Source organism: Trematomus bernacchii, unplaced genomic scaffold (assembly GCF_902827165.1).
Source record: "Trematomus bernacchii unplaced genomic scaffold, fTreBer1.1, whole genome shotgun sequence".
Classification (NCBI taxonomy): domain Eukaryota; kingdom Metazoa; phylum Chordata; class Actinopteri; order Perciformes; family Nototheniidae; genus Trematomus; species Trematomus bernacchii.
The window spans coordinates 406881-420272 of NW_022987571.1; the positions used below are offsets into that span (position 1 = coordinate 406881).

Here is a 13392-nt window from a genome sequence, read left to right on the forward strand (position 1 = left end):
CTTACAAAGTACTTCATATTCTACCAGTTGTTAAGTGTTACATACATCAAAGTGTATCTAAAAGTAAGTATTTTCTTCGTAACACAAGAAAAGAGAAAAAAGCATTGATGGACTTTATTTTGCATTGAAACGGTCCCTGGATTGTACAATACGGGGACCTTTTCAATGCAAAAAAAAGTCCATCAATTGGACATGAAGCAGGCTTCAATACCTCACTTTCGGAGCCAGGAAAAAGGTTTAAAATGCGGGGGAAACTGTTTTAAATAGGAGCAAAGTGTTGGTTCCATCAGGCAGCATCAGCTAATTTCACAAGACTGTACCCAGAGAACAGGCTGCATCACAGCAATTTACAAGCCAGGAAAGGTGTTTGAATCCTGGGTAAAAGTTATTTAAAATGTCGTGGAAACTTGTTTTAAATAGGAGCAAAGTGTTGGTTCCATCAGGCAGCATCAGCTAATTTCACAAGACTGTACCCAGAGAACAGGCTGCATCACAGCACTGTTGACCACAACATATTACTAGACCGACTGAAAAACCGGGTGGGACTTTCATCAACAGTTCTAAATTGGTTTGAATCCTACTTAAAGGACAGAAACAACTTTGTTTCTATAGGTAAATACAAATCTGAGTTGACAAATATGACATGTGGGGTTCCTCAAGGCTCCATCTTGGGGCCTCTTCTCTTTAACATCTACATGCTACCACTGGCTCAGATAATGAAAAACAACAAAATAAGTTACCATAGCTATGCGGATGACACACAAATGTACATAACCATTTCACCAGGAGCAGTGGCGAGCCGTCAGGGCCCTCTAGGCCCTCTGGGAGGGCCTAAGATATTCTAAAAAATTATATTTGAATAAATACAAATAAAAACATTTTTTTTTAAATATTTTTTTTAATATATTTTTTTGTTACATTTTTCATTAGTTTTACCAAAATAACTTGATTTAATTGTATTTAAAATAACATTTCCAAAGAAATAAATCCTTCGAATCTGCCTGTTCAGTTTATGTTGGAATGTGAAGGGTTAAATGCCGTCTCTGCGAGTACTGTGAAGACGGGAGAGCTTGTTGGTCCCTCTGTACATTCACAGAGGGCCAGCTATAGTAACTCAATGAGAGAGTAATGTCAAATGACAGTACAATTGACCAATCATATCCTCCCTCTAAATGGGTGGGCTTTATTTTCGCGGACTTTATGACAAGTTCCGCCCGCTGTGAGGTGGTGCAAGTGGTGCAGTGACGCGTCCTAAAACCCGGAAGTAAGCTGCGCTCGGGTTCCCTCGACAAAAAAGCAATGGGATTTCTCATGGATGTACAGATGTAGCAGCTAATTTAGGACAGTTTGAAACGCGAGGGTCGTGGTCGGCCCGTGAATGGCCCGTGATCAAGAGACTGCCCCCAGTCTGACTTGAGACCGCCCCCGTGATAAATAAATGTAATTATTGTGAAGCCAGCTGCAATGGATCATTGATCCACCAGGGAGTGCAGTGGGGTTCCACACTGGAGCTCATGTGAAATCAACTTCGATACAGTAAACTGGATGTACAGTATGTCTGGTACTACTAGGGTGGCCATTTCCATAACACCAAAAAGGAGGACACTTTGGGATTATCTTTTAGTTTTTATCCTGGCTTCACTGAATCCTTCACACTCAAAACACAATAAGACTAGTGTACTAACCACAAGTTGAATGTCTATTTTCGATACTTTTGTCCTTTCCTGGCTGCTTCCAAGAGTTTTTTGTTTGTAAGGAGTCTCTGGTACATGTCTGTGCACTCAAATGTGAAGTTGACACAAATTTGCAGCTCTGCCTTGACACTGTCCACATCCAGACGATTTCTCTAATTTCTCCATGCTGAGGTCATCATTGAGAACACACGTTCTGTATGGGCATTGCTACATGGGATGGAGAAGATGTAGGCGCTGACCTTCCTCAGATTCACAAGTGGGACTTCTGCTTTGGAAAACAGTTTGAGATACCGCTCCTCACTGTGGCATCCTTCCATTTCTGAAGAGCTGAGAATAGCTTCCACCATGCCATATTCCTCATAGAGTCCATCCATGTCAATGTCTTTCAGGCTGCAGGCTTGGACTGCATCACTGGGACACTTGTGTTGTGCAGTTGTGAGGCCAAGCTTTGACACTTTACTATGAAAGCTGTTCTCAGAGAAGTCATACCTTTCACTCACGTATTTCTTGGCTCTTTCATAGAAAACAAGAAAATCAGCCTCACATTTCTTTGCCAGATCAGGGGTTAGCTGCTTGAGTTTGTTGTTCACAGCAAAGCCAAAAAATGTGTCCTTTAACCTTCTCTCAAGTTTCCCTTTCAGTTCAGTCATTACCTTAAACACAGAGGTTATGCTGAATGATTTGGCCTCAAGTGCTTCAATGCAGTCTGAAAACACTTTCAGAATGTGACTGAGGAAGAGAAAATACATCTCAGATACTTCGTTGCCATCCTCTCCAAAGCATTTCCACAAAATCTTGGAGCATTCCTCCTCACCTAGACTCTGAAAGTAGCTGGTCAGGGGTCTCCAACACTTCAGGATTCTGTCAATAGATGGCAGCAGAGACAACCATCTCGTGACAACGTGCCGCAGCAGATTGCATTCCTCCACTTCCACAAACTCGCAGAATTCCTTCAACTGCGCCGTTCTGCTAGCTGAGATGCTAAAATGGCTATACAAATAAGCACAACATTTGCAATGTCAATATCCAAGTTGCTTGCTGCATATCTTGTTGCATTGTGCAGAATATGGGCTAAACAGTTTGCAGCGAGCACGTCTTTTTGAGCCAGTTTCAGTTTCTGATAAACACTGTTGTGTTTTCCATAGTTAACGATGGCGTTGTCTGCTGCATATGCTGACATTTTTTTCACATCTAGTCCAGACATCTCCAGTTTAGATAGCAACTGATTTGTTATAGCTTCTGACTTTTCGTTGCTATCACTGTAAAAATCCAACAGTGCATGTTGCACGCCCTCCTCAAAGTGAAAATATCTCAGTACAATGGGGAAACACTTGATCGTACCTTTGTTTGATGCATCACTTGCCACTGAATAATGCAGTTCATTTTCTTTTATATAATCCACATGCGTCTGGACAGAGTAGGGTGCTAGGACATTTTCGCACAAAGCTTTGGCTTTTGTTTTTCCACAGGTCATCCCTTTTGCTATTGATGAGTCGTTGTAGATTGTGCGATCAACTTTTATTCCACAGTCTACACTCCTGTATGACTGGTGATGCTTGACGGCATGATAAACTTTACAAAGTTCTGCAGCGGAGATTTTGTCATCTTGAGGCGATGAAGCTTCACGGAAAAACGTTAAAAGTGAAGAGGCACCTGCGCTTTGATCGTTGCTTTTGTGCTTATCTGTGTTAGCATGTCTGTCGACAGCACCTTTTCCTTTGCTGCTTACGTCCACATCGCAACGACACAACGTGACCTGGCCAGCATTGGCATGCGGCACCGTAACCAGTGGCACACTAGGAATAAGTGGAATAAGTGTGCAAAATATTTAAATTGTATTTTCGGATCCTGAACGAGACCGCTGCCAGAGCGCGTCTCCCCGTTACCTGCAGAAGGAAGCCATGCACGCAGTGCAGCCCCGCTCTGTTTAACTCCAGGTGACTTTCTGCCGCTTTCCTCCGTGGTGCAGTGCTGATCGTTTCACCACAGAGGAAAGCACTTCACAAATTGCAGTACCCATAAGGAGCTGTACAAATGCCGCAGTTTTTGCGTGGCTGTGTCTTTAGTTGAAAGCCCAGTGGCGATCTGCTCATCTCTCATTGAAATAATATGCTCCAAAGGGGCGGACTGGCCATCTGTGTGTTGAACTTTCCTGTCGGCTCCCAGACCGTAGTCGAGGAGGGCAGAAGCAACAAGCTTCAGGTTCAATAACCCACTTTAGCTTAAATGACTGGAGAGAGGCGAGCTCTACTTGGGAGGCCGTTGCATTTATTTAGCTGTTCTTCTGTTTCACAAAATACATCACAGACCTCTGTTTTTCTGCTGCCTCGTTTCACTTCCAGAAACATACACACGCTCGCTCACTCTCTCTCTCTCTTAAAGGGACAGCGATCTCATCTCACTCTGCATGACCCTAATATCATAACATGTGTGTTCTGGAGAATCACAGAACGGACGATCGTCCTTATTATTATGCGGTTTAAACCAATTATTTAAATGTGTTTGTTAAATTCGGCATCATGTAAGTTGCGCTGACAGGTCCACACACTGCTTCCCCGCAGCGAGGCCCCCCCGCCCTCCTGTTGATAGTTCACGAGCGTCAAGCTCCTCAAGCCCCCCCCCCCCCCCTTGATAATTCTCGATCGTTGGCACGCTGATAACAATTAATTTTTTTAATGGCACTTCATATCAAAAAGGTTGCCGACCCCTGGTATAGCGGATCTTTGTTAAGATCCATATGTCACGGATAGGATAATAGTCTGTGCTAAATAAGAGACATGTAATCATTTACAAAATATCACCATGTTGTTATTTAACAAAATAATGTTGTTTAGTCGAAAAAACGAACGAGAGGAAATGCAGCCGGCTCTCGATTTTTAATCCTAATTTAATCATCATCTTCACCACGATTATTTATGTTTATGTTCGCCGAATTGACATGAAATCACTGACAAATATGAATATTCTGTATTCAACTTCATTAAAACGTTCTTAACGTGCCTAAACTCAGTAATTCACTAAAAATATTTATATTTTAATGGAGCCTTGTCAGGCAGATCAGGATCCCTGGGTGTTATTTTTCCCCACAATGACCAAGTCGCTGCAAATTATCCCGCTTATTACATGGCCACATTCTCAACAAAGTAACGACATGACTCCCAATATTAATTGAAATGCTTTTATGGATTTAGAAAATGTTTTTATTGATTTAAAAAATAGTTGTATGTATTGATTTAAATTGACATGCATCCGCTAAGAAAAATAGTCCGTTTTTACCGTTTTTCAGTCTGAATGCTGTGTGTTTACACCAATGACGTGTGGTGAGGTTCATGGCTGGTGAGGCACTGACTCTTTCAGAGTCAGATTTACAAATATTATATTTTGACCTTAATCGAAATATTTGGTTATTTTCAAAAGCTTTTTTAGTCTGATGCTTCGATTCATTTTAAACAGACCGTTCAACAAAAGGATACCCAAAATCTAAATATTGGATTGTTCTTTCTTAGTAATATCCCATTTTCATTACAATTGTGGTCTTACCTTGACTTGAAGATGAAGTCCATGCTATCCTTCTGGACAACAATCTCTATTACTTTTTTGTAAAAGTCCTCCTTATCTTCCTGTAGTTTCAAAAGTCTAGTTTGTTGTTTGTGTCTACCGTCTCTGCGTAGAATAACAGTAGCAACAAGAACCTGTGGGCTCACGTGCGCCCCCTTCAGTGCGGCAGAGGTTATGGCTGCCTCTCCTGGTGCTTTTTTCATTGCCGTTGTATGATGAGACCAGCGAGCCTAAATATCATATCTATGTGAAATAAGTTATTTAGAGACTATGGATGGCGAGGATAAATGTAATAAAGAGATCTACAAACATTACATTGGTGACATACAGTGAGATGGGAACAGGCATGCGCTTAGGGCCCGCTTTCCAGCCAGTTTCTGTGGGGTGACGCATTCTGAGGTGAGGCAGAGCTCATCTGTGCCTCACCTTACCCCACAGTAACTGGCTTGAGCGCGCTCACAAAATAAGTGCCCGCGCTAAATTAGTGTCCGTGCTCCAGCCAGTTACTGTGGGCTTACGTGAGGCAGAGCACGTCCCTGCCTCACTTCTCATCGCTCCCTGTAGTTGTAGCGGAGCTCGGCAAATTAGCTGATTTTGACTATAAAAAGCGATTGGAATCATACATAAATCACACTTACAACACAGATCAGTGGAGACATTTTATTATTATTACTATTTAGTTTTTCTTTAGTTGTTTTTCCGTTACATTGGAGTATGACAGGTGAGGCTCTGCCTCCCCTGACTGCACGTCGCTGGTTTACACACCTAATGGCCCATCAGCCACAGCTCTCTCTCTCCTCTTAGTATCGCGCACTCCTTTCCTGTAAATTACAGGTCCAGCCAGGCAAAACAGTGCACTTCTCTTTCCCGCACTACTGTGACAGACCATGGGGCTGGGTCAGCCACTAACATATTCATATTGCTCTTCTCAAAAAGAGAAATATGAAAGTGGAAGTGAGTCCGAAGGTGGGGCCCACCTCGCAGGTGGGCGTGGACTACAAGTGTTTTCAGTGCTGCGCGGGTGCGCAGGGGATTACCCAATAGCGATAGCCTTAGAGGGCGAAGGCTATACGAAATAGAAGCTGTTGAACTGCTGTTGTCTTTTGCCGGGCTCCGGTGATTGCCAAATCTGGATGATGCCTTCTGATAGGATTTAGCATGTTTGGCTTGTGTTACCATTAGCATACCGCACCGCTGTCGGCGGCACACCGTCCTCGTCCGATCCACCACTCGCACTCCCTCGTTATTGTAGTCCACAGGGAACCCGAAATGTTCCCACACAGCTGATTTAAAAGAAGCAGGTAGGTCAGGTCTTCTAGCTCCTGTGTGTTATCTGAACTCGCAATACTAACTTTTCTTGTTCTTGTATTTTGTTCGTTTTGTTGTGTTTTCTTCTTCTTCTTCATTTGTTGTTTAAGGGCGGCTGGCAAACAGCTTTTAGGCGCAATACCGCCCCCTAGATTATATATAGTGTAGTGGATACTGCACTGAATGACAGACTTTTTTCCCACTCTTAAAAAAAAGGCGTATTCGTCGTGTGACTGCATGCACCGAACCGTGACGTCCGAACCATGACGGTACGGGACGAATACGGATACTGTTACACCCCTATTCATAATGTATCTGAACACTGCTGTTTGTTGAATCCCAGAGGCTGATAGGAGAGTTTGTGGAGGAAAGTTAGACAAGTTTGGTGATTATGGTCTATTGGCGTCACTGAAGATCACATCACAGCCCCTCGTCTTGATCTGCTTCTTTTAGCATCAAAGCCTCACACAATACAGTCCGCAAGCACACAAATACGGAGCAAAACATTGAACTGTTAGTCATTTGACGACTGTTGTTAGCTGTTATTGTGACAACAACACGGCAGTGCACTCATAATCTGTGTCACACTGACTATTTTGAGAGATCCAAGTTGATGACTTACCAAAATAAATATAAAGCCATTGAATGCAGCGGTGTGGGATTGTGTAATGTTCTACCCTCGCTAGCCGGTTAAACTCATTAAGAGTATGCACTGATCTGAACGCTTCTCTGTTCTACATCACAGCGTTCTGCTCACTTGATTGACCTGTTATATCTCTGACATTCTGCTGTGTTGTTTGAACAGAAAGGTCCATTCAGCTCTCTTTCTATTTCTTTGTCCACAAGTAGATTCAGCACATATTTATCCAGGCCAGCCATATTAGGGGTTTTCGGAAGCATCAAACTAAAATGTAGTCTCTAAAATACAAACGTAGTGTGGAAAAGCACTGCAGAATAATGCAACATTGCCTCCCGGGAAAGATGAAGAGATATAGGCATGCAGGTAGAGGAAGGATGGAAAATTTGAGAGAAAAAGGTTTTACAGCTTACATTAGAAATGTGGAAATGAAGAACAGCAGAGGGCAACACATACAGTGAGGAGGTTCTGTATGCAGTCCTGGAGGATCGCATGTTGTGTGCCTGCCACAGCCTGGGGGACTCATAACCACTCCTCTGGAACCTAACCCGTCTCCCCACAGCAACAAGGGGCTTTTAAAAACGGGGATAAAATGCCACTAAAAATTGTTTAAAAGAAGCTAAAGGAATTTATTGAGCAGAAATGTTCTACAATGAACTCAAAAAAATTCTGGGACATTAGCTAAAGTCTAATAGTCTAATAATATCATTAACCCTGATGACCCATGCAAAAAGCACAAATTAATGACTTTTTTTTAAATTGAGGACTTCCCTTCTGAATGGACAGATGTTTAAGAGTCCATCCCTGCTACTAACCCGGACGCAAAGCTGTTGACTGACCCACCTAAGGTCCAATCACTTGTTAAGCATACCTAATCTAAGAAGGCCCCAGGGCCAGATGGAATCTCTGCCTTTCTCCTCAAAACCCTTGCAGAGGAACCGACATCAGCATGGTGCCCCGTTCAAAAAATCTGTCGACCTGCACACTGTGATGAAAACTTCTGGAGCAATGGAGACAAAACTCAGAGAGACACAGGGAGAGCTGGAAATTGATGGCAAACACTGAAGGTTTATTAAGAAGTTACGGCCGGAGAATTTGACAAGACATGTGCTGTACCACGAGGTGACAGCTGCTGCCAAACCAATTCTGAAGATCTCTTCTGCAGTTCGAGGTTTTAACTAGTTCAGAGTGTAATAATCAACATTCTTCATCAGCGAGACAAAATGGACCCTGAATATAACTAGAGCTGTCGTCCATAGAAAATAATGTGAGCCAGGGAACCTACGTTCCAGAAAAGAAAGGCCTCTAGGTGTCTCTGAACAATAAACTACCTCATGGCAGCTTGTGCTCATAAACTGGCATCAACAATGATCCCAAGCTGCCCTCCTTAAGAGAGATAGCAGAAATACCCGAGGCCGTAGACCTATGCCATTGGAAAGGAGAAAAAGAGGTGAAAATGATTAACTGTGTCAAAGGTTAAATACCTAAGCAAATTATTCCCCAACACACACCATCCCCTCTGGAAAAATATCTATAATAATACTGTCCTTAAAAAAGTAAGAAAGATGTTAGGCCTGCTGCACTGATATCCATTGTAATGAAATGCTTTGAGATGATTAATGTGTCACTGCTTCAGATGAGGGAGCTTTATTTATCTTCACTGTTAAAGTTTGCATACAGCTTACATATGGGAAACAGTTACGCCGGTTACTACCGTATTAATATACATGCCAGTAAATCAGTCCCATTGTCCACAATTGAGATGAGTTTTAGTGTAGAATTTCTTGTCTTCTGGAATTTAAGAACACATTTTGTTGTCACATTTATACATTATTACAAAGATTTTTCTATAATACCAAACACAATCTAAACTCTATCCTAAAATGTGACAAGAAAGCACTTCAGAATTTGGAAATGTTCTGAAATTAGGCCTCATGTTTTTATTAATTCCTCTCTTTCTTTCTCCTTTCTCTTTCTCTGTGTGTCTCTGTGCAGGGCCGGGTTTGAACAGGATATTGAAGGTGACCACTTGTTTCATCAGGACAGCTGTCATGGTGAGATAAACTCATTCTACAGCCACAGGACTAATTTCATTTCATTTCAAACCTTTATTTAACCAGATTGGTCCCATTGAGATCATAGATCTCTTTTTCAAGGGAGACCTGCAACGTCTGACAATATCAGTTGTAATATGAGAGTTTCACACTGTAAAGTCAGTCAATTACTAAAGTGCAGCAATACTTTGGGATATAAACCTGACAGTAAATAAGATTGGAAGAATTTGATAGACATAAATGTACTTTTTGCTACATCATTTGACTGCTGTGTTGTTTTTGTCTGTGCAGTTAATGTGTTGGCAACTGTACGGAACCAGGAGTCTGCGGCCGACTCAGCCTATGGTAAAAACCTTTTCTTCAATTTCATGAGCAGAGTCGTAGGAAAGAAAGAGTGGTGGAGGTGACGGGACAGCACTACTACTGGGAATGCTGTTTGATTATCGGCAGTAACTTAACATGACTGAAGGCCAACATGAACCTGTAAGATAAATAAGACATCTGAAAGTAAAAACAGCAACGTACAAGAAAAACGAATCCACAGATTTAATAGAATCTACATAAGAAGTAAAAACAGCGCAGCATGGTCTTACTCAGTGCCGGAGGTAGAAAAGTACTCAGATCCTTTACAAAGTACAAATACTATGGTCTTTAAATACTCAACTTAAAGTAAAAACCTGATTTAAAAATGTGACTTATGTAAAAGTACAAAAGTATTCAAATCAAAATGTACTTTAGGTACAAAAGGTACAAGTAATCGTTATGCGCAGTGGCCCATTTCAGAACTATATAAAGTTCAGAAGAAGTTATTTAATTATCAAACGTTAAAGTACTCGTTATGCAAAATGGATTATTATAGTTGTCATTTCTTCCAGTTTTTATAAATTAAAGAGCAATTTAGTGTTGCCAAATTCAGATACTTGAAATACTGTTTGGAGTACAGTATTGCATTTCAGCATATCAGGTGTTATTACATATACAAACTGTAAACTGACTGTGAGTGTTAAATAAGTGTAGTGGAGTAAAAGTACAATATTGGCCTCTGAAATGTAGTGGAGAATATAATGTTTGATTAAATGTACTTAGTTACTTCCCACCACTGCTCAGCGCCCTATATGTTCACCAGCTGCTCGCTGTCTATGTCTGTATGTGTGTATAGTGGTGTTTTACAGTACTCTATAGGGGCGTTCACACCAAGTTCTTTTCCCACAATAGTTCATGAGAACTCAGTTCATGAGAACTCTTTTAGTTCTGATGAACTAAAGCAGATCGCGTTCACACCGCAATGAGTTCCTGGGGGTGGATTAGGCAAATGAAGCTGCTGACGTCACTTCTTCTTCTTCTGCTGCTTTGAGTTTAATGGCAGGCCGCAAACAACTTCACGGTGTATACTACCACTCGAAGTCCCCGGCCGGAAGTCCCGAGTAAACCGCCAGAACGCCGACACCTCCTCATCTCCACCGCTCCCATGTTTTCTTTTGTGTTGCCATAAGTTAGTCTCTCTGCGTTTGTGCGCTGGGCTAATGCTAATGCTAATAATGCTAATGCGAGGATAATAAAATGGCGGCTTCACAACACTTTTTGGGAGTTTTACGGGGCGTGGTTTTTCTGATTGGCTGGGCGGAATGCCCAGCCAATCAGACATAGGAACTTTTTTCTCCCACGAAAGTCCCTGCTCTCTAGCAGGGACTGAAAAGGGGGTAAAAATGGTTCTGATGAACTAATTTAGTTCAGGGGGCTTTTTGGTGTGAACGCAAATATATCTGAGTTCTGATTAACTATTGTGGGAAAAGTACTCTGCAGAATGTGGGCGTGGCCTATACATTTTTTTTAAATTGCGATAGCATAAAATGAGCTTCGGATGCAAAACTTGGGACACACGTCACACATAGGCGGATTTTGCGGGGGGTCAGGGGGGGCATTGCCCCACCTAGTGGCTGAAATATGTTACAGCATTACTACGTCGAAAACTGTTCCAATACAAATATTTCGTATATCAATATTTTAATAAGGTAGGACACTGGTTAATAATATTGTAGCGTGTTCAAGTAACCAAGGGATATAGTAGTTATCAAATAAGTATAAGATGTGCACAGTTATGATAAGTTTTACAGTTATGTAATGCTGTTGGGGGGAGAGTGTGTGTGTACGGCGGGCATGGAAAAGTCATACTCAGTGCGGTGAGCGCTGGCTTTATTGCTACTGTATCCGTAGCACCCCACGCAATAGTTGGGACTGTGTACTGACGTCAGTAAAAAAGGTTTGCCCCCCCAAGCGTAAATGTCAAACTCCGCCTATGACTCGTCACAGCCCACAACCTTTTCGAAGAATGTAAAAAAAAAACGTAATTTTTCAAAAAAACTGCTCACTAGCGCCCCCTATTGTGTGGTAGTCACATATAGTTTCTCAGAACTTCACGAATTTTGGCACAGACATTCCTCATGGAATTGCGGACATATTTCTAATTAGCTTCCATTAGCCCCGCCCCCGACAAAGTCGGCCATTTTGAAAAATGTGCGTTTTTCCTGCATTTTAATGACATTTTTGCGAACTCCTCCTAGGGGTATTATCGAAATAATTCCAATCCAGGACAAGTTCAGCCCCTATCCAATATGATGCTAAATTGTGAAGCCAAATTTTGATAGCTCAATCGTGGAGGTCGTAAGCTAACAGCGAATACACCATTTTTGACGATTTACATGTCACAAATTACTCCAAACTACTCGCATATAGTTTTTCCGATATTCACGAAACGCTGTATACACATTGCTCTTATGATTGCGGACATATTTCAAATTGCCTTCCATTAGCCACGCCCCCCAGAAAGTCGGCCATTTTGAAAAATGTGCGTTTTTCATGCATTTTAAAGGTCTCATGTCATGGCCATTTCTACTGATCATAATTCCATTGTTCAGGTATACTAAAATAGATTTATACTGTGCAATTTTCCAAACTCACATTGGTTTCTCATACAGCATCTCTGTAAAGTATGTGTATTCACCGGTATTCACTCTCTGTCCTAAACGGCTTGTTCGAGCTCCTGCCCCCCCTCCCTGTGAGCCCAGTGTGCTCTGATTGGTCGAGAAGCTGACAGGCTCGTTGCTGCTCGCACACACACAGACACTGCTGCGGGCTGCTGCAGGAGCAGACAGGCTTGGCGATACAGCTAGAACAAGCAAAACTCATCCTGAGCACACACAAACACTCACAGCTGAAGACGATTTACATGTCACAAATGAATCCAAACTACTACATTTCCATTTTTTTAAACATTTACAAAGGCACCGTAACTCTGAATTACCTGAAATTCTGCACACTTATTCGGGTGGACCTGCTCTACATATTATCTCCTTGAACCCCTAAGCTCCGCCTACTTGCATAATGTTAAAAACAGTGAAATATGAACTTAAAGTGGACCTATCATGCTATATTTGAATAATATATTGTAGGGCCATACCTATATAAGGTATATTTATACGTTTTCTTTTTCAAAATACCAAACAGATCATGCATTTTAGCCATGCCTCATTTCACTCTATTTTGCTCTCCTCCACCCTGTCTTTGCATGCGCTGCAGCTGACCACGCCCCCCTGCAAAGGAGGGGGCCGAGTTACGAGCGTTGTGTTACCATGCTGTTACCATGCCACGGCAACCTCTCATTCCCCTGATAGGTCAGCTCCTCCGTCCTGACGTCAGAGAAATGTTCAAATCTGTATCAGTCTGTATCAGATCCGTTGCAGCCCCGTTTTTAGAGATTTGGGTATGGAGGAAAAGAGAGAGGGTTGACACTTGGTGAGTTCCCTGGAACACCGGGGACACATATTCATGAGACGTACAAAAGTGCATTTTGCATGATAGGTCCCCTTTAAATTTCAAATTTTAGTTTTTCAACGCCAGACTTAGTATACAGCATCGGTGGAGGGTCAGACACATTACCGTAGAAAATGAGCATGTTCAGTCAATAAATATAGCCGTCATTAATCTAAACGTGTTTGCAGAGCTGTGCTTCGTTGACATACTGTAAGTCCAGCCATGCGTCACGCCTCTTTTAAACATCACTGTTGGCTGAAATCGACTCCGGAGAATACATCAGTGTACCCTCGGTTATAGCTCCTCCAGAGAGACTCCTCTCTCCTCTAAA

The 13392-nt window shown here is 42.1% G+C and overlaps 1 protein-coding gene across 1 annotated transcript in view; it reads left to right on the plus strand.

Annotated features, from left to right (window-relative positions):
• Positions 1-13392, plus strand: part of LOC117479235 (semaphorin-6D-like) — an 82709-nt gene that overhangs the window by 56831 nt on the left and 12486 nt on the right. Inside the window, 2 exon segments of the mRNA XM_034126258.1 lie at positions 9193-9251; positions 9543-9596. Of these exon segments, the coding sequence (XP_033982149.1) occupies positions 9193-9251; positions 9543-9596 (113 nt within the window).